General features: G+C 47.8%; 1 protein-coding gene across 1 annotated transcript in view; it reads right to left on the reverse strand.

Moving 5' to 3' along the window:
* Positions 1-651: 651 nt before the first annotated feature.
* The window catches only part of LOC147731161 (dynein axonemal heavy chain 11-like), a 1,538,124-nt gene continuing 1,516,274 nt past the window's right edge, over positions 652-22,501 (reverse strand). The window contains exon 47 of the mRNA XM_086956147.1: positions 652-1,270. Coding sequence (XP_086812273.1) covers positions 1,023-1,270 — 248 coding nt within the window. The 3' untranslated portion in view covers positions 652-1,022. The remainder of the gene's footprint in view (positions 1,271-22,501) is intronic.

The following is a 22,501-nucleotide window of genomic DNA, read 5'->3' on the forward strand; positions in this document are numbered from 1 at the left end:
AACTTTGCTGCCTTGCGCCACTCACACATCTTTGCACCATAGTGCAAGGGTGTCTGTGTGAGTCTATCATAGGTTTTGTACTGAAAGGATACTCTTCCATTACAAAATACTATGCTTAGACTAACTTTAAAAGCTTTCCAACTTTGTATGTGTGTGTACAGTGCAGCATACATGCAAAGTCTGAAAAGAAAGGAGAAATAAAAACATTTCTCTGTGATAGCGCCTATTTGAAATCAGTGTTATTTTTTGACGCAAACCCCTGTCTTTTTATTAAGTAAACAGGGTTATGCGTCAAAAACCTTGGGTGGTTGCATGGGGCAGCCCATGCACCATCCATGGAACACTACCTTGAAGGTAAGCAATGCAAACAGTGCTATGCGCTGCTTTGCATTACTTTCAACTGATTTCCCAGCGCCGGTTTAGCGTTGGGAGGTAAATTGTTAAAAACAGATTTTGGTTAATTTACCACACCCTAGTGAAGCAAACAGTGCAAAATCTTAGTAAATATACCCCAACGTATTTTGAAGGAGATTCTCCTTAGTATGGGAAGCCAGTTTTGCTGAGATAGAGGAACACTGACAGATGAAAACCAGGAAGCACCAGTAACCAGGAGCCTGATTTTGAATAACTTGAGAGTTTTTGCAACAAGTATTTTTTAAATACTTTATTTTCATTTTAAGACACTGCAGAGGCACAAGATAACACATTCCAATAATCACACTAGCCCTAATTATTGAACAGAAAACCACTGTCCTGATATGCGAAAGAGTACAGGCATAACTTGGCAAAGTTTATGCAAATGATAGGACGTAAGGAGAGAGCTAACTGCAAAACAGTTGAGTCGAAAGGGAAAAAGTTTGTTATTACCAGGTTCTTATCAGACCTGAGATTTTCCACTGAACCAATAAACTTTTTTTATCAGTGATTGTATTTGTTTTTAAGCACCAGATCATGCCAACCTTCAAATAAATACAATAATAATCTTGCAGCGGAAACTAAGTATTATTGCTTGCTTTAGGTACTCAAACACTCAACAGTAATGCAACACCAGCAATGATCCATTTAGCTGGCCTTTCCTTGGTTTTTAGTGGAAATGCCCATACGTAGGTCGACCCTCTTAGCTTTGTTTTGTACACTGGGCACTCGTAAATATTTCTTGTGTCCTGTCTATCATTGGGAATTGCTCTTACAAAAATTACAGGCATCATTGGTGTTGAAACCTTTAGACGAGCTTCTGCAATGTGTCCACTTTGGCAATCCCATCTAGCACCTGCAAAGATAAAAATTCACAAATTAATTCAACAGTACCCATTAAATGTGGTAATCATCTCACTCAAACCTTTGAATTGTACATTTTAGATTTTTGGCTAAAATTGTAATTTCATGGGATGTCACGATCACCATGTATAGTGCAACACGTATGTGAACGGGCACGTTAATGGGACAGTTCTGCACTAACAATAATACCCTCACAGATTGTACTACTAGCCACTAGCCCTCACAGATTGTACTACTGAATATCGAGGCTAAAAATATTGTGATCCACAAATATCATGGACAAAATATCGAAAGGTAAGTGCATATAGGTATGGATTTACTACTCCAAATTCCAAATCTATGTACCTTGAGGATATATGTATATGTATGTATCTATATATACCTAGAAACGTTAGAATTCAGAGATACTTACAAACAAGAACTTTGGGATCGAAAAGTCAAAACCTTCTCAAAGTTCCCAGATTTGCTAAAAGTAGGAATGGGGGCCGTGCTTTTTCTGTACGTGCCCCCATGGTGTGGAATTCAATGCCGGAGGAACTCAGAAGGATAGAAAAGGAATCTACTTTTAGAAAGGCCTTAAAAACCTGGCTGTTTCGACTGAATTAACTGCTCTGCCTTGTTTTGGTTGTATTCTTGTAGTATACCATTTTTTTTTAGGAAACTGTGCCGGGACTGTAGAGACTTGTTTATATATTACAAGGTATTTCTTCAATTTACAAGACTTATTTACATATTTCAAATTTATTTTCCTTCTTCATAAAAAATAGACATGTCCAACATTGCTGCAGCTCCTCATTTTTAGGTCTCGGCGTCAACGCGCGGAAGCGCGTCTCCGCCGGAGATCTTTTGTCAGCGACTATGCTTCCCAGGAGACAGTCCCGGCCGCGCGCATCCTTCCAGGCGATTTGTAACTGGAACGCGCGCTGTGGCCAGGCGCTGTCTCCTGGGAAGCGCAAGCACCACACACGCATGCGCATACACACACACACAAGCGCCCACGCACATACATACAGAGACACCCACCCCCCCTCCGCAGACATACACACACGCGCGTGCGCACACACACACACACACGAGTGCACCCCCCCTCTCTCCCCCGCCGTCGCACACATGCATACACACACAACGAGGGAACCAAGCCCCCCCCAGCCCTTTGTAACTTACCAGATCAATTCTGAGGGACTCCGCTCTCCTTCTGGCGTCGCGACTCGCGAGACGCTTTCACTCCGCCTTCTCTTCCGGTTACGTACGCAGCCCCGCCCCCGTCACAGGCGACTTTGCCTGACTTCCCGTCCTACCTGCGCTCACTGAGTTCGGGATCTCCTGCCTCGCCTGCTTGTTTTAAATACCTCCATGCATGGAATTCTAAACACTGCACAAAAGAACAGAAAGGAAGCGAGGCGATTTTCAGAGCTCGATGGGTGACCCAAAACTCTGCAATTCATCCGTAGTCCTATAAATACGCAATAGAAGCTGTGTGGAGGTGTGGACTTTAAAAACTGGCGACACATCAGCTGGGAACTCTCCGTACGGACATGGCAGCGGCTGCGACCAAAACGAGAAGTCAAACCAGCAAGAAATGGAGCGGGGCTCGCCCCCTCGAGACTTCCCCGGACATGTTTCCCAGGCTCGAAAACAACTGAGCAATAAAAGGAACAGGGCAAGTTCTAGAGCACGCGCCTTGGGAGGTATAAAACCAACATTCAATGAAGATTAACATCTAGCCCCCAATGGCACGATATTTACTAATCAATCGATTAAGTAAGAGAAATAGGGCGCATTTCTTTGAAAACAGTTCTTTAAGCGTATGTAACTTTATCGAGCTTATAGTTCGGGCCTAATCATATCCTTATTGCTCAACCTCCGGCGAAATCCTAAAATGATCCTGATGCAGCTGACCCGCCCATCGCTCTAATGGAATTGTTTTTTTCGTAACCAATAGGCACTTATAATTTGTGGTTCTTTTCTTTGGTGTTTTGACCACCAACAAAAACATTTTTGCGCATGACTTTAGCAAGCACGGCGAGGGGCACAAGTGAGATGTTATTACCCCTTGATGCTAGTCAGTCAATTAACTTTTTTTAAAATGACCCAATATACCAAGAAAGAAAATGAAGTAATCCGCTCTGCAGAGCTCGGGCTTTGGGAGTTTACGTAGAAGAGCGTTACACACCCTCTTAGGTAGGCTTGTTTGTAGTGGAACTAGCAGAGGATGGAGGGGAGTTCTGCTACCATTTGATCTATTCTACAAGATACATTAATAGATACATATAGCTTACAGAATGGCTCAGTGAGATGAACATGGAGAGCTGAAACATGCAGTGATCTGCAGGGCGAGAGTTTGAATCCAGGCAAGGCCAACTCAGCCCTTCATCCTTCTGAGATGGAAGATCTATTACAATAGCAGAAATGGTAACTACTGATTCACGATCAAAAGAACAGATAGTCCCAGTTTGTAAATAACTACCAGACTAGGCAAAATTAGATGTTGAGGGTGCCTTGTTCGAAGGTTTACCCTGCCAACAATGTGTTCAGCACACGCATGGAAACACTGCAGACAGCTGCTAAAGGTGGTTAAACTGAGTACCATTAAATTGGGTAACAACAATTTCTGTTATTTCCAGCACTTCGAAATGGCAGAAGTGCTACAAATAAATTTTAAATCTGCTGCAATGAATGGACATCAAGAACATCTTTTAAACATAACTCATGAAAAAAAAGTTCTACTCTTTCCAGGGGCACTCGGTCAGTGAGGGCGTCAGTGCCCCGCAACTGCCTTTCTAAGGCACCATGAGTGTCTGTCAGGCTGAGCAATGGAGGCACATCATGTTGGGGTCAGGCTGCCAGGTGCTTTACGTGCGCTAACGAAATAGCGCCAGCCAGTCATGATTTGCCGGGCGGATGGACTCGCATACCTGAAGGCCGGGACACTCCCTGGATTATCCAGTTTGTGCACTAGTGACGTAATCTCTGCGCGTTGCCTCTGTCGTCCATCGCGAGATTTGTACATATACCGACTGGAAATGACCTTCAAACAGAGATCGCGTCCTCCTTTAGCAGTATTAGTAAAACGCATTCGAGGTGTACTGCACGCAAACGATCCTGAAAATAAGGCATCGTCGGTGCTGTTTCTAAAGCTACGCTGTGCTTCAAGTCAAATACATCTCAGTTCAGAGACTGCTGTAGGCTCAGCCGACGCAAACACACTACCACTGTTGCCCACAATATTTTTGTTTTTCATAATAGAAATAACTATTACTGAACTAATAGCGATCTGTCCATCGTGCTCGCAGGAATGGCCGCACGCCTGGATTTCTAAACTGTAAAATGCAGATTAAGCATAGACTTCTGCAGCAAATGGTCAACCCACTCAAAGATATGTGTTTATTTTATATTAATATCGACACCGTTAACTATTCGGTAAAGACCAGTCAAGATAATGCTTCTCTCCGGTAGGGGTTATGCAAACGGTCATTATTAGCAAAGAGCTGCTGCGCACTTGGAACGGAGCTGCAGCGCCATCTGCAGACCTGCGGGGGTGTTCAGGGAGGGAGTCGCCCCTGGCAGCGTTGGCATGGGTTAAGTGCAGTGCAAGCACTGAACGTTACCAAGCCTGGGCACGAGATATTGCCAGGCATTTGCAACCCCTGCACTTTAGAGAAAATACCAGAGTGAGGTATCTGCAGAACACGCAACGTGTGATCTCAGCAGTTCGGTCTGCACTCCTTCTCGAGTAGAGAAAAAAGGATTTGAAAGGGGGCGGAGCTAGCCGGCGTCGATGGCGGACGCGTGAGCTTTCGGCTCCTCGCCTAAGCCCCTAAATTATCCTGATTAACTATCCTACTGAATGCCAATTTAGCTGAGTTCGTGGCCTGGTGACCCCTGGTGCCCCCCCGACCCGGTTGAGTGGCCCGGAGTGACCGAGAGCTGTGGGTGACGACCCGTACACGATCGGCGACGGAGGGAGGCGCGGACCAGGCCTAAAGCCGCGACCTGCCCTGCGGAGCAGGCCGCACGACGTCACCTGACGTGCGGCCTCGACTTCCAGAGGAGCCGGAGAGCGCAACACGCTGACACTGGGGCGGCGCACGGTCCGTGTGATCGCCACGGCCCACCTGGGAGCCCACACACAGCGGCATTACAACTGCAGGGACACTGCCGCTAGCGCGCCCAGTCGGGGCCGGCGCAGTTCTTGGCGGTTGGCGGACTCCGACACAAGCCGCACCCCGGAGGTTACACCTGCGCCGCAGCCGCCATTTTTGGCCCGCCAACACCAACGTTTCTGGGGCCGAGGAGTGAACGACGCACTACCCTTGCGGCACTGCCCGGACGTTTACGGGGTGGTTATCGTGAGACAGAAACCCTCCCTGGTGCTGGATCTTCATCATGGGGAAAAATGATGCTACGCAGGCCAAACTTTCCTTTGACCGCCGGAGGACGAAGGGGTCGGAGCCCCCGGCGGCGGAAGCCTCCCCGAAAGGAGCCACGGCGTCCACGGCACCTACGGATCTTCGAGATCTGCTGGCGGCGATGGAGAAAGGAATCCAGAACAGCATAGAGGCAGTGGGCTCCAAGATAGACGCGTTATCGTACCGCATGGACCGCATGGCGGAACGCGTAGACAAACACGCGGAGCGCCTCGACATGGCAGAAAGACGCCTCACGGAGGCGGAGGAGGCTCAGACCGAGTGGGACAAAGACCGTAGGCAATTCGGCAGATTGCTCCAAGTGATCCGTGACAAGAAAGAGGACTTAGAAGCGCGCTCCCGCAGATCGACCATGCGCATAACGGGAGTAGCGGAATCGACTCGGACTGGCAGGATGGAGCTCTACGTGGAGAGCCTGCTGAAAACGCTTCTTGGGGAGGAGGCCTTCTCCCCAATGTTCTTCGTGGAGAGGGCGCATCGTACTTTGGGCCCTCAGCCTCAACCCGGACTGCCACCCCGGCCCATCATTGCCAAGCTCCTAAACTACAGGGACAGGGACACGGCCCTGCGGCTGGCTCGGGAAAAGGGACAACTGCAGATGGAAGGCATGAAAATATCGCTGTACCCTGACTTCACAGCCAAAGTACAGGAGGAGCGCCGCCAGTTCATTCCGCATAAGAAACAGCTGCGCGAGCTGGGCCTAGACTATGCGATGCTGTACCCGGCCAAATTGAGGATTAACACCGGCAGGAAATCGTACTTCTTCACGGACCCTAAGAAACTACAGAAATCACTGAAAACCTGGGCCAAAGAACGCAAGGAACACCGACAGCAGCACGAGAGGATTCGGGGGAGGCGTCGACCCTGGAGGAACAGGACTGAGGCAGTGCACCTAGTTTTTTCTGCACTTATTTGCAAGGGTCGTTGTAGGCCATGCTACTGTGGATGAACTGTGAGTCTCCATATTATGAGCTGCGAACCAACTGGAGTCATTTGCTAGGAGACGGGTGGAGTAAAATCGCAGCGGCTCCTACTGCCTAGTGGTTGCTGGACCAATCTGCAAATGCCGGTGAGGCTTTCACTGTGTTGTACTCAGGGACGGGTGGGGGGGGAACTGGGTGAATTCAGTGTGCGGCATTGCAACACTGGGGGGCTAAGAGGGGATGCGGAACTGGAGGAAAAAGAACTTTTACACCGCTGGTGGTTTTATGCAGTTTCGGCACGCTTTGCCCCTGTGCTTTTGGTTGAGACACTCCCCAGGGAGTTGGGACTTGTATCGCCCGCTACTTTGGGGTACCTGAGTTGATGGGGGTTTGTGGGGGGCTCTGTCTGGCCGGGTTGGGGGTGGTCAGCTGTGGGTGGGGTGGGGACTGGGGGGAGGGTGGTGGGGCTAAAGTTGAGGGGTTTGTTGCTGTTCGTAATTTGAAGGGCCTGTGGTTTGCTGTGAGTATCTGGCGAATGGTGAGTGCGCGTGGGCGGAGTGTCTGTCTGCTTGCCATGAGCGATGAAGCACTGATTAAGGGTTCCCACCTCCCGATGGAGTTACTATGGCGCATTGTGCTTTACGATGTCTTCTGCTGTAATGCCTGAACGCCCGCAGACCCAGCGCGCGCTGTCCCTGTTGACCTGGAACGTGCGAGGGCTAAATGATCACCGAAAGCTGCGGAAGGTAATGAGCTTTCTTAATAGACACCATGTGGATGTAGCCCTGCTGCAAGAGACACACCTGCCCGTCCATAGTAAGATGTTGCAGGCTAGAGGGCTGGCAGGGAATATAGTCGCAGCAGGCTTCACCTCCCACGCCCGTGGCGTGATCACCTGGGTTAACCCCGCCTCGAGATTGAAACTGACCCCGCTAACTGTGGACACTGAGGGTAGATATGTGATGGCTAGGTGTACGGGGAGGGGGCTGGACCTGCTCTTGGTAAACGTTTATGGCCCTAACCATGATAGCCCGGAGTTCTATGCAGCACTGTCGGCCACTTGTAGGTCACACACGCACACCAAGATGCTATGGGGAGGGGACTTCAACTTTGTATTTGATCCTGACAGGGACCGTTCTGCGGGCCCTGTTCGAAGACCAGTTGCATCTGCTGTCTACATGAGGGCGGAAATGACGAAGCTGGATCTGGTGGATGTTTGGCGGGAAAAGCACCCGACGCAGGGCGGTTACACGCATTACTCAGCATATCACAACATACACACTAGGATAGACTACTGACTCGCCTCCTCCTCGGTGCTGGGCGGCATCAGCTCGTGTGCAGTTCTCCCACGCACGTTATCGGATCATTCCCCGGTCCTGATCAGTCTCTCCACCGACCGAAAGGGGATCCCGCCTTTTACTTGGCGCTTCCCGCCCTATGCGCTACTGGACGACGCCTTCTGAGGGGAATTGGCGGATGATATAGAAGGATTTTTCGCCACCAATACTAATTCCGTAGATAGCTTCTTCACGGTGTGGGAGGCCTTCAAAGTCTATATTAGGGGGGTGGCCATGTCCAAACACTCCAGTGTCCTACGCTCCATCAGAAGGGACCTCTCCGACCTGGAGAACAAGATGGCGGCCCTAGAGAGGGCACAGCTAACGGACCCGGGAGGAGTTGCGGAGCGGGAACTGGTGTCCATGTTGGCGGAATATCACGCACTTGAGGATAGAGAAGTCCTCTATATGGGAAAGTATGCCACGGCACGGGCTTATGGGGAGGGGGAGAGGCCGGGAGCCCTGCTGGCCCGTATGGCCAAGGGATCCCGTAAACCGTTAGTGGTAGATGGATTGCAGACCCCGGAGGGCGACCGGGTGGTTGAGGAGGATCAGATACTGGAGACGTTCCGACGCTATTACTCGGAACTGTATAGTTCTAGGGCGGGGGGTGCGGAAACAGACATTGACGACTATTTAGATTAAATTTCGATGCCGTTCCTTAAAAACTCAGACAGGGAATTTCTAATGGCCCCCTTTCACGAGGACGAAATTCTGGATGCCCTGGGTGGCATGCGGTCGGGGAGCGCCCCAGGCTCTGACGGCCTTACGGCTGGCTTTTACAAAGCATTTAAAGACTTGTTACTCCCACATCTGGTTGCCCTCTTTGACACCGTCTGCGAGGAGGGAGAAATGCCGCCCTCAATGCGGGAGGCCCTGCTGGTAACGATCCCGAAACCAGGGAAGCCCTCGGACCACTGTGGATCGTACCGTCCGCTCAGCTTGCTGAACGTGGACGCGAAGCTCTATGCAAAGGTTCTAGCCAACAGACTTGCGCTGCTGGTCCCGGACCTGGTGGCGCCGGAACAGTCGGGCTTCGTACCTAGTAGGAACCTAACCTATAACATCCGCACATTGCTGGGAACGATACAGCATGTGAAGCAGGAGAACCTTGCCTTGGCGATATTCCTAGATATGGAGAAGGCGTTCGACTCTGTCGAATGGCCGTTCATGGTCAGGGTATTGCGCAAACTGGTGATGGGAGAACCGTTTTTGCAGAGAATAGGGGCACTATATCATCACCCCTCGGCCCGCCTACGCCTCGGCGACAGGGTCTCGGAACCGATACACATCAGTAGAGGTACTCGGCAGGGATGCCCCTTGTCCCCCCTGTTGTATGCACTGGTGGCTGAGCCACTAGCGTGTGCCATGCGGGAATACCATAGCCTGGAAGGTGTCAGCTTCCCCACATATAAGATTGGCATCTCGACTTATGCAGACGACACCTTACTGTATGTCCGGGACCCAGCAACCAATCTCTCGCCGATACTCAGGGAGGTGGTCCGCTTTGGGGCCCTGTCGGGACTCAAGGTGAACTGGGACAAGTCCATCGCTTTCCCCCTGACCCCAGTCACGCAGCGATTTGAGATGGAGTATCCCCTACAGTGGATGGACGACTCGGTGCGATACCTGGGCATCCGTCTCCACACGGATCCTGAGATCCTGATCCGCGACAACTACGGGGTCGCATTTACCAAACTGGTGGACGATGTGGACGCCTGGATCAAGCTCCCCCTCTCTTTGTTGGGCAGAATTGCCCTTATGAAGATGGTAGTGCTTCCCCGGTTCCTCTTCCTATTTGTCAACATTCCGGTGGTACTGTCGAAATCATTCTTTAAGCGCTTAAACCAGGTTCTAGTCAGGCTCGCCTGGGGCGGGAAGCAACCTCGTATAAAATGGGCGACACTGATACTCCTGTGTGAAATGGGGGGACTGGGGGCGCCGGACTTGGAGCGCTACTACCGGGTGGCACAGGCGACCCATTTACATTCCTGGATCCATGGAGATACCCGCATTCCACATCTCATACTAGAGAGGCTGTTCGCTGACCCACTCCCCCTGCCGGCCACAATTTGTCTCCCAACAGACCGAGCAATCGGTCGGATGGACTCGCTTAAGGCGACGAACCATGCTTGGCACGCTCTGCTGAGAGAACGGGGATGTGCCTTGCTGTACTCTCCACAGATGCCGGTGGCCTGGGCCCTATGGCTGGATCCGCTAAATGAGAAGGGGGTGACGGAGGCCTTGAAAGCCCTCGGCGTACAAAATATGGAGGACTTGTTCTTGGGCGGTACACTGAAAACCTGTGAACAACTCCCCCCTATCACCCCGGCACCGTCGCTGCTGCAGAGGTTCCAATATCACAGGATACGGACAGCCTGCAGGGCCATACTGGGCCCCGAGCTACAGGAGCCAGAGGAGATCCCTGAACTGACACATATCATCAAAACGAAAACTCCGGCTAAATTGGTCTCTATGGTTAACAGGCTTGGACCTTCATACCAGACGCTACCCACTTCTGCTCCTAGGGCGGCGTGGGAAGCGGATCTCCAGACCCCCATCGACGATGCTATGTGGCGCTACTGCTGCGCCAACACCCGTAGGGTCTCGCTTAATGGCAGGCACCGCTTGGTGCACTTCAAATTTCTACAAAGAGTATACTATACCCCGGAGCGACTTCACCGCTACGGCCTACGTGGCTCCCCGGAGTGTGAGCGCTGCAGGACCGGTACCGCTGATTTCTTTCATTTAGCGTGGTTGTGCCCGGGGGTGAGCGCTTTCTGGGAGGAGGTCTTCGCGGAGTTGGAAAAGATTTTAGGGGAGCCGCTGGCGAGATCCCCATTGCTTGCGCTATTGGGCTTCTCCAAACCGCTAGCCCCCGCGCTGCGTAGATTAGTAGATGTAGCGTTGCTGTTGGCCAGAAGGGTGGTGGCAGCGTGCTGGATGCGCGGTCCACTCCCCACCAAGACGAGATGGCTCAGGGATCTCCGATACTGCCGCACTCAGACGGAATTGTACAGCGAGCTGCTCCCGCCCAAGAGTAGACCGAAGTCCTTCTGGGATCTCTACAAGGAGTACCTACAGAGGGGGGAGGTGGACGACAGTGATATGTAGGCAGCCGAGGAACATCAGGATGAGGAGTTAGAGAATGCTATGGAACGGAGGCAGTTACCGCAGGGGGGGCTTTAATGTTCTTCTGGGGGGTGGTGGGTCCAGGGAGAGTGCGGGCGGTTCACGGGGAGGGTGGGTCGGGTGTGTCATGACTTAGTGGACAGGGCAAGCGGGTGGTGGGTGCAGAACACACGCAGTGCACACGTGACATCACTCACATAGGAAGCGTCACTGAAATTCCTTCACGGTACTCAATAGCAAAGGGGGAGGGCCCGGGGGGTGTTTAGGGGTAGTTTAGGTTAGTTTTTCCCTTTTCCACTTTTCCTTTCCTGCCCTTTCCCGGTTCATGCAAGACTGTACTACTATGTCTCCATTTGGCGATTGCCGACTGCCTTGATGCTAAGCTGAGAGCTGACAGTGCGAGATCAGATTGTAACGTTTGAATTATGCCATCAGTTTACGCCGCCGGGCCTCCGGGATGCCGGCACACAGGCTGTGTATAAGAAGTTCTGTGCACTGTACAGTCGAACTGCAATGACAATGTATGCTGACAGTTGGCGGTATTCACAATAAAGGTCTTTTTAAAAAAAAAAAAAAAAAGGATTTGAAAACGGTTGTTCCCCCTTGTGCGATGGAACGCAACCCTGGGGAATTCGGAGTGCTTACGAGTGACTGAAGCATATACATAATTTGTATTTTAAAGTGGGTCGCATCCCTCAAATACGCGTGTGCGAAGGTGCGCCTCACACACCTGCGCTTGCCCACAATCAGTAAATAATACGCAGACCATGACTCCCAATATATCCCGCCTGCGCTCAGGTTACCTTTTTTCCAAGACTGCAACCCAATTTTTCCCAAACCACACTGCACTCTCTCCCACACTGCACTCCACTCTCTCCACACTGTACTCCACTCTCTCCACACTGCACTCCACTCTCTCCACACTGCACTCCACTCTCTCCACACTGCACTCCACTCTCTCCACACTGCACTCCACTCTCTCCACACTGCACTCCACTCTACCCCGCACTGCACTCTCTACACACTGCACTCCAATCTCCCCCACTGCACTCCACTCTCCCCCACACTACTCCACTCTCCGCCACACTGCACTCTCTCCACACTGCACTCCAATCTCCCCCACTGCACTCCACTCTCCCCCACACTGCACTCCACTCTCCCCCACACTGCACTCCACTATCCCATACTGCACTCTACTCTCCCCCACACTGCACTCCGCTCTCCCCCACACGACACTCCACACTCTCCACACTGCACTCTGCTCTCTCCACACTGCACTCCACTCTCTCCACACTGCACTCCACTCCCCTCCTCTTGGTTGCTTACACAGACCAACTTAACCGGGGAGTTAGGTGTCCAGACTCTGCACGTGGCACGGTCGGGGTGATCTGCGAGAGTCCTAGCCCCTGGAGGATCCCTGCCCCTTCCCTGCTTCAGAGCCTTCAGTCTGCCAGGCTGGCACGAGTAAGTATACATAAAAAAATTGTCATTTACAATGCCAATAGCTCTAACTTTTGCAAAGGCGAGACCGTTGCATTGTAAATGCTTGTTTACAAATTGCTGGTGATCCTAGCATTGAATGGGACTTATGGTTCCCAATGTTTTTGGCATACGTTGATGTACTGGAAAAGGATGGTTGCTCTGCCAAACGTAAATTAGCCCTTTTAAGACACTGCTTAGGAGGCGCAGGCATCAAGGAGTTTGACAATCTTCCTCCCATTGATGATGCTGGAGATATTGATGTTTTTGAGAAGGCTACCAGACAAATGAAAATTCGTTTTGGCAGGAAAATTAATACTGTCATGGAGAGGTTCAAATTCTACTCTCGTATACAGAAACAAGATGAGTCGATTGAAGATTATGTTTCTGCTTTGTGTTCGTTAGCCTGCTCTTGTGCTTTTGAAACCATTTCTTATGAACAGGTTCTTAGAGACCAGATTATGATGTGTACAAAGAGCAAGAAAATTCAAGAGAGACTTTGGTTGGGCACAGAATCTTCCCTTAGTGCAGTAATTAATATTGCAAAGGGAATTGAGCAATCTGAGTTATTTGTGTCTGAAATCCGTGGTACCACGTCTACATCTAAACCACAGATTTGTGTACCTGAAGTTTCCTTAGTTAAAAAACAGATGTCCTCAAATCCCAAAGGTGTATTTAAAAAAGATCTTGATAAGACGTTTGTTGATAACAAGAACCTTTCTGATAACAAAACTTTTCCCAAAAGAAATTTTGCTTGTTATCGGTGTGGAAGTCCTAATCATCTTGGTAATTACAGAGGGTGTCCTGCTTGAGATAGAGTGTGCGTGAAATGCAAGAGAAAAGGACATTTTGGTAATGTTTGTCGTTCTGTTCAAAAAATTAATTACATTTCTCAAGAAGAAGAAGAAGTTCTTCATAGTTTTAATTGCATCCTCTCTGTTGATGAAATGGAACATAAAGAATTCCCTTCTTGTCCCGTTCTAATTGACAACCATTCTATTGATTTAATGATAGATTCCTGTTCATGGTATACTATTTATTATATCTATTATATATTATATTATACTATTATAACTATTTATTATTATATGTTTGTCGTTATTTAATAGTTTATGGAAGGATAGGGATTTGTTATCCCCTGATATTCATCCTGGAGGTTACACTGGGATAAAAAGATAAATTTGGAGGGTTTCTTTTGGGCTACCATTCAAGTCAGAGATAGAGTCACCAAAGGAAAAGTGTATGTCGCTACTAAAGGTGTGGCTATTCTTGGATGGCCACATCAACGCGACTTGGGGATTAAACTTGATCCCAATGCCAATCCTCCTGTTTGCTTCATAGATTTGAATGTACATTCAGTGTCTGAAACTAATTCTATTGAGGTTTCTGAGAATTCTGTTTTTGTAAATGACCTCAAGATGAATCTTCCTGATGTTTTCAAAGACTCTCTTGGAAAATATTCTGATTTTAAACATAAGATAATTCTTAATGACAATGCTGCCTCTGTTAGACATAAAGTTAGGAATGTTCCTTTAGCCTACAGGAGCAAACTTAGAGAAATTTTGGATGATCTACTTTTAAAAAAAATTATTGAGCCCATTGAATCTTCCCCGTGGGTTTCTCCGAACTCCCATCCTCGTCGCCAAGAAATATGTAGAAATATTGTCCACGAAGCAGTAGGTTCCACAGTAGTATTTATTCAGGAAAGGAAAACAGCTTAACATCCACAGCTGGGAACAGGATAATAACGGACCGCTCCCTTCAGAAACCCCTGACTCGTCCACCCACATTCTACATGACCTCACGGAATCCAAAGCACGTAGCCATGACATAGGAATGGAATACCACAGGGACACTTCTGTTGGAGGTAGTTGTGCACTATATAAGTGTTTAATAATAATAAACAACAGACAAAAACAAAAGGTTTCAGGGATTTTATAGTAAGGCTCAGATTTTACTCGTACAAAACCAATGAAAACCCAGATGTGAGGTGGCAGCAAGCTCTGACGTGTGAGACGCAATCTGTTTGTGGACTCTAACCCACCTCAGGTTGACGGAAGAGGAGAGGCGTAGGTTAATAGGTCATAGTAAGCAGGCTTTACAGTGCGATGGGTGCTGCTGAGTGTTCCTCGGAGGGGGGAGTGTCAGAAAGCGACCACCACGCGGTCCGCTGTTATGCTTTTTCCAACACGTTCATAGAATTAAACTCCACTCCATCAATCATAGAATCGGTCTTCAGTAACACTTGAAATGGACTAAATATGCTTATTGTCCCAAATAAGAATACAGAGTGTGCACAGTGAGAGAAAAGTCCTGAATTGTACTCAACACATTTTGAACAGAACACTTAAAGAATTTATTTCTAGTAAACACAGTGCAAATGGCTTTTGAAATGAGCACATAGATCACATTAACAAATCCTTCATTAAAAGTAAACAACAGTATTGAATTTGAGTATAGAAAGAGAAATGTTACGAGCATTCAAATAAAATGGCAGACAGATGGAGTAAACGTGAACAATTATTAAAGGAATTGTTTGAGGCGAATGAAGAAGGAACTGAATTACCTAGTGGGTCACAGTCACAAGCTTCAATGCGAATAAACAATCCTAGCCAACTATTAGAAGAATTGGAACAAGCACGAACAATGTAGATTAACAAGTGGTGGGAAAGTGTAACTCTTAAATGTGGTCGGATATCGAAAGACTTACAGATTTTTGTACTTCCAACAATGAGGGACATCGATCCTGACCTACTTTTCAACAATGGCAGACGGATACCTATGAATGCTCAATTAAATTGATTATCACTCTCATTATTCATGCAGGATGAAGATTATCTATTGCAATGGAAAAGCTGTCAAGAGTGGAATGCTCCGAGTCAGCTCGGGGGACGAGCAACCTATATCTACATGGTGAAAATGTTATTTTTCTGGAGGGTTGTGCCTGTTGCGTATGACAACTCAAGGGAGAGGCAGAGAAGCAATGATGGGAGGAAATCAGGTTTCAGGTTTTAACGTCTTTATTTCGAAGCTTTCTTCATAAAAGACACATATAAAAATACATACAAATTTACATACATCATACATCATGAATAGTACAAGTTTAAAAAATGGTTATAAGTGGCCATCGAGACATTTTATAAAAATCAATTAAACAGTATCACAAGACGTTTTACATAGATCGTTAAAAAGAATTTACAATCACAATTCATACATTCGAAATTAAGCTGAGTATATTCCCTCTTATACAGTTGTCATAGTAGTCTTAGTTATCTTCCTGAGAGGTATCTGGCCCTAATGGCCCATGCCCATCCAATGTATTTCGCCACACCTATGGAGATCCACTCGACTGTATTATATCTCAAGGTTAGCAGCGCTTCTTCCCACACCTGTGTATTAATCCTTCTACAGATGGGTTTTATCCATTTCTGACGCGGCGCACAGTATGCTGGACAAACAAAAAGAAAGTGACCCATTGTTTCCTTTTGCTCACTACACCAGGGACAGTGCAAAGATAGTTGATTGTGCCATTTATTGGTAAATTTCCTTATTGGCAATGTGCCAACACCAAATTGATTATATAATTTCCTATCTGCACTTTTGGTGATCTTGTCCCAGTATATCTCAGTGTAGGAAACCACTTTATAGAGCAAAAAGAAGCCAGTCAAGTTTTGTTTATGTGCAAGCAAAACCAAATCTTCTTTGACTGTGGACCAAAACATTAGTTTAAATTCTTTTTTTGGCGGAAATACCTGGTTTCCCGGATCTAACCACAGCATATGAAGACCCATCCTATAAAGAATTTCCTTTACATTTTTAAACCAAGGTAAATTCCCTGACCCAGATATTGATCTCACATCCAGAACTTCATTTGCGAACATACAAAGTTCTGGAGTGGTCCAGATGCGTCTCCAAAGGGCTACCATCCTATATTGAGCTTGATTTTTAATTGATTGGCAGCCCATATCTAACATAAGGGGGAGTGTTGGGGTAGATAACGGGAGTCCTACCAAACTACGGAGAAATTTATTCTGAATTTTGTCTAGTGAGGCAAGATCTACATAACCCCCACAAGTCGGAACCGTAAAGGATGGCAGAGCTAATTTTGGCATGAAATATTTTTAGGGCTGGCAAGACTCTTTTGGTTTGGGAGCAACGTTGTTCTTTGACAAGGCAACCCGATAAACGGGCACATTTTAGGTAAAGTGCCTCGATCTGCTCCTTCCAACGCAGTCTATAGTCTATTACCACCCCTAGGTAGGTCATCACCCCTACTTGTTCCAGGTTGGTACCATTCATAGTAACATGACCCCTTTGTGATCTATTCTTGGTCAGAACCATGAATTTGGTTTTCGAAACATTAATTTCCAGATCGTTATCTGTACAAAACTCCACAAACTTATTAATTGCGGTCTGGAGACCCACCTGTGTTTTTGCCAGGATCAGAGTATCGTCGGCAAAAATTAAGAGGGGTAATCTTGTCCCACCCAAAACTGGCGCATCTGTCGGGGTAGAAGAAAGAAACTGTACTACTTGATTAATAAAGAGTAAGAACAGGGTTGGTGCCAGGACACAGCCCTGTCTTACTCCACGGGTCACTGGGAAGGGGTCAGTCACCTGGCCCTGACGTCCCCATCTAACTCTAGCAAAGTTAGAGTCATGTAGCCTGATGGTAAGCTCAAGTAGTTTGGGTGGCATACCCATTCTCTTTAGGGCTTCCCATAATTTTCCTCTAGGGACCAAGTCGAACGCAGATTTAAGGTCCACGAACGCTGCGTATATGGTGCCATCACCTAGATGCACTGTCTTCCAATAGATCATGATGAACCTAAGCACTTGGTCGACAGTGCTAATACTGGCCCTAAAACCAGCTTGTAGCAGGGATAGGATATTTTCCTCACTCATCCAAGACTGGATTCTACCCAGCAGCATCCTGGCAATTACCTTCTGCAGGGCATCGATAAGACTTATAGGACGATAATTCCCCACAAGGGTCTTATCACCTTTTTTGAATATAGGGAGAATTTCGGCCCCTTTCCATGAGTCTGGTATACAGGCTCCTCTAGCAATAGCATTAGCTAAGAAGGTTATATAAGGGACCCAGTTTATTGTATCAAGTTTAAAAAGATCAGCCGGGACGCATCCATACCTGGTGCTTTGCCATTTTGAATCTGTTTTAATGCATTCTCTGTTTCACATTCTGAAAAAGTTATGATCTCACTAGTAACTATGGGAATGGGAGGCAGATTACTCTCCCCAATATCAAGAATACCTGTTACATTGCCGCAGAATTGGGCCGAAAAAAATACAACCCAATCCTCGGCTGAAACGTAATTACCTGGGGTTTGCGAGTCCCATGACCCTCCCCACTTCACTACCTGACAAAATTTAAGTTGGTTAGTAGACAGACTGGCCTCATATAGTTCCAGCCAGCGTTGGTCATCCCATGCAGTCCTTGCTTGGTTTAGCACTTTCTTATATTTGGCCCTCTCTATTTTAATATCCGTTGTTACCCTGGACTTAATAACAGCAATCAAAGAACTATGTGCTGTGAGACAAGATTTGTTCTACCACTTAGCGCCCAAGGGTTTACTATCAATTTTCGACGAGCCACCTTGCTTTGTAAAGAAAGATTTAAGTTTAACAAAAAGGGACTCATGGATTGCAGTGATTTGTTCCAATGGCCCCATTGTATCCAGCACTAATTTTACTTGGTTATTGGCAGCTACAACTTCCATTGCAATTTTTTCAATAGTGTCAGGGACTTCCAAAATCTGATCCCAGCGTACCCTACGGCGATCATTTGTAAGAAATGTCTCAGCCGTAGTGTACTTTGAAGCGTTCTTTATTGACAAGCCACCATCCACTTTCAAGTTTACTAATAAGGGATTGTGATCACTTTCTGGCGTGTCTACTATTTCCATATCCTCTAATAGGCACCAAAACTCTATTTTAATAAGGAAATAGTCCATGCGGCTGGTACTATAGCCATTATCAAATGTGGCTTTTCCTGCTTTGTCCGAGGTGGTCCTCCAATTTGCTGCCCTAAAATCCCACTCCAGACATAACCCAAGCCATTGCAGAGCAGCATCAGTGACTTTTTTAATAGGCGATGAGGCGAGGCTGGGAATGTTCCATAATTGGTCTGTCTCACCATAACAATTATCTTGTTCAAACGTACAGTTTAAACACCCTGCCACTGTTATACACTTATCTCGGCCAATGCTATTTAAAAGGAGTTCAAGGTCCTCAATAACTTCAGGACTCTTACCTCCCACTCATCCCCTAGCATATATATTGATTAAAAACAAGTCCCGTTGATTTACTCTGCTGAGTTTAAGGCCCTGTAAATCAGCACTAGGAGCAGATAGCTCGTGGGTCCTCTAGCATAGAGATTGTTTTATCCAAATAACAAGACCCCCAGACGGGCGACCCTTTTGCCCTTTCTGAGCTGGTTTATAAAAATTCAAATAACCAAGGCGATAAATAGCTTCAGTTGACCAACTTTCTTGAAAAACAACAACATCAAATTGCTCAATAAATTCCCCCCATTCTACCATGTCCATTTTCCCCTTCAGCCCCGCAATGTTCCAAGACAATATCCTGAGTGTATTTACAAAAGCTACTAATGGCTCATCAGGTACTACTACATTCCCCCCACTTTCCTCATTTAATAAGGGGTTACCAATGCCATCTACCAAATTAGCGGCATTGGAGCTATTTTTTGATAGATCACCCAAAGGATTTTCTGCATGATTATGTAAATCTTCAGTGCTGGTGTCCATCACCTGGGTGCTTGGGGGATGAGGGGATATTTTCCCAATAGAGAGCCTGGGCACCCTATTGTCCTGTTCCATTGTCCCCCCGTTATGTCAATCAACGCCATCCAACCCGCACAACGGTGCAAAGCGATTCGAGAGATGGGGCATGAACATAGGGTAAGTAGCCACTTCTGGGGGATATCTTCCTCTAAAACTAACGTTTTGGTTGAAATGATTTCGTCGAGGAAGCTCTCTCCCCATGCTGAGTTTAGGGTAGAAATAATGCAGGGACAAAGTTTGAACATCACCCACTCTTCCAAATCTAGGTTCTCTGCTAATAAACCCAGCTACCCACGGCTCCCTAAAGCTGATGACGACACAATCCTCTTCGAGGTCTTTTTTGCTAAAACCCACCCAGTCTACTCTCCTAACGGTAAGGATTTCAGTCTTTGACATCGGTGGGAGTGGACGATTCTTATTTAGCCAAAATTTCACTTTGTTGTGTAAGTCACTGTGGGTTTCCACCTTACCCTCTCCCAGTGGGGCAACTCCTGTCAAGATTACGGTGTATGGCAGTGATTCAGGAGGAAGATTCACACATTGTTTCCTGGATGGAAATTTTTTCCTAATCAGTGTGTTTTGGACTGCTGGGCGTGATGGTTTGGATGAATCTTTTGTGGTGGACTGTGTTTTGTTACCAGAATCAACTTTATGGGGGATAGTCACTACAGCAATCTGCTTATTTGTATCAAGGGCAGGTTTCTGCAGGGGAACCTTCAACGAGGATGATACATGTTTTATGATTTTCCCCTTGTCTCCATTACTCAGCACCTTTTTCTGTGCATTCATTTGCACAGGGCCCTTGGAGCTACTAGATTGTTGGAGATTTTTCAAAATATCGGAATTTTCCCTCACTAATGTTTCCATAGAGTCCATTTTAACATTAAGCAGTCTAGTTCGTTCAAATAAGGGCAAGAGGAGAGATTTAATCAACACCTCAATTTTATCTAATAGTGTACCTTCTACATTATTATCTGTGTTATTAATATTACTCCCCACAGGATTTGGAGGTATCACTATTGTGTTTCTTTGGGACGGATTCTCACTAATGGTTTTCTGAACCTTTTTATTGCCCCCCTTCTGAGTCAAATCTTCTCATTTCCTTTTGTTAGATTTGTGCATAATCCTATTCTCCAGAGGTGATAGATGTGCTTCGGACTCTGGGCTTATAATAAAACTAGAGGAAGTCGAGGTATCAGTCTCAGAGTTAATTGTGTTGTGTTGTGAAAAACTACCTTCTAATAAGGAAACCTGAGCGATTTTATCAGCACCCCCTCTAGCTCTGACTCGAGGTCAGTAGGCGCAGATTCTATAGCTATAACATTACCAGCCACAGAATCCAATTGTGTTAGTGGAACAGGGGAAACAGCTTCACAAATTTTTCCTAAAGATGAACGCTTACCCGTGACTAAGTCAAGAGATAAGCGTTTTTCTGCAAGTGCAATTTCTTTTTCTAGGATGCATGTTGTACGTTTAGAAAATTGGTCAATAGTACCAGTAAAAACTCCATTTGTAGTGGATACTTGGACTTGTCTTTCTTTACCAGAGCGTAGGGGCATTTTGTATGTATATCGTTAACCGCGCTGCCAGAAAATACAATATACGATAAAACTAACACTATAGATCAAACAATCGTACAATACCAGATGACACTGTAGGGAGAATAAAGGGGGGTGGCCCGGCCCGGCCTCTGTTGACCTCGGACGGCCTCAGACGGCCCCGCCCTTGTCCCCGGCTTCTCCCGGTTGCTCCAGCGTAGCGGGACTTCTGGGATACTATTATAGGGACTACGTTGATGGGGAGGAGCAGGCAGGGAGAGCGGCCCAGGTGCTGGCAATCTGGGCTGACGGGGGCTCCTGGGAATTGTAGTCCCGGCCCCAGCGCTCGCTCGCCGCCCTGCTCGCTGCACTGGCTCCCACAAGACTCCTACACAAAGGTCCTTGACAAAAGTTAATATTCCCACTCGAAGCGGGTTCCGCGAGAAGTAACTCGGTGAACAAAGGATGCGCAGAGACCCAGCGTGTGGCAAACAGGTAGCAGCAAGGCGTCCCAAGGAATGATCTGAATGCTGGTGCTTAAGAGCGTGCTGGTGGGTAGGAGCAGGCAGGGAGAGCGGCCCAGGTGCTGGCAATCTGGGCTGGCGGGGGCTCCTGGGAATTGTAGTCCCGGCCCCGGCACTCGCTCGCAGCCCTGCTCGCTGCACTGGCTCCCACAAGACTCCTCCACAAAGGTCCTTGACAAAAGTTAATATTCCCACTCGAAGCGGGACCCGCGAAGCGGGTTCCGCGAGAAGTAACTCGGTGAACAAAGGATGCGCAGAGACCCAGCGTGTGGCAAACAGGTAGCAGCAAGGCGTCCCAAGGAATGATCTGAATGCTGGTGCTTAAGAGCATGCTGGTGGGGAGGAGCAGGCAGGGAGAGCGGCCCAGGTCCTGGCAATCTGGGCTGGCGGGGGGTCCTGGGAATTGTAGTCTCGGCCCCGGCGCTCGCTCGCAGCCCTGCTCGCTGCACTGGCTCCCACAAGACTCCTCCACAAAGGTCCTTGGCGAAAGTTAATATTCCCACTCGAAGCAGGACCCGCGAAGCGGGTTCCGCGAGAAGTAACTCGGTGAACAAAGGATGCGCAGAGACCCAGCGTGTGGCAAACAGGTAGCAGCAAGGCGTCCCAAGGAATGATCTGAATGCTGGTGCTTAAGAGCGTGCTGGTGGGGAGGAGCAGGCAGGGAGAGCGGCCCAGGTGCTGGCAATCTGGGCTGGCGGGGGCTCCTGGGAATTTTAGTCCCGGCGCTCGCTCGCAGCCCTGCTCGCTGCACTGGCTCCCACAAGACTCCTCCACAAAGGTCCTTGACAACAGTTAATATTCCCACTCGAAGCGGGACCCGCGAAGCGGGTTCCGCGAGAAGTAACTCGGTGAACAAAGGATGCGCAGAGACCCAGCGTGTGGCAAACAGGTAGCAGCAAGGCTGGGAGGAAATCAAAAAGAACAAGGCACAGCCAGAAGAGGCAAAGAAAAAGGTAGCAGAGATGGAAAGAACTGTTATATTATGCTAAATGTATTGAGCACACGTACACCATACGGTTTAATGGCACTAAAGTCCAGGGAG

This window comes from Lissotriton vulgaris, chromosome 2_1 (genome assembly GCF_964263255.1).
Source record: "Lissotriton vulgaris chromosome 2_1, aLisVul1.2, whole genome shotgun sequence".
Lineage (NCBI taxonomy): Eukaryota > Metazoa > Chordata > Amphibia > Caudata > Salamandridae > Lissotriton > Lissotriton vulgaris.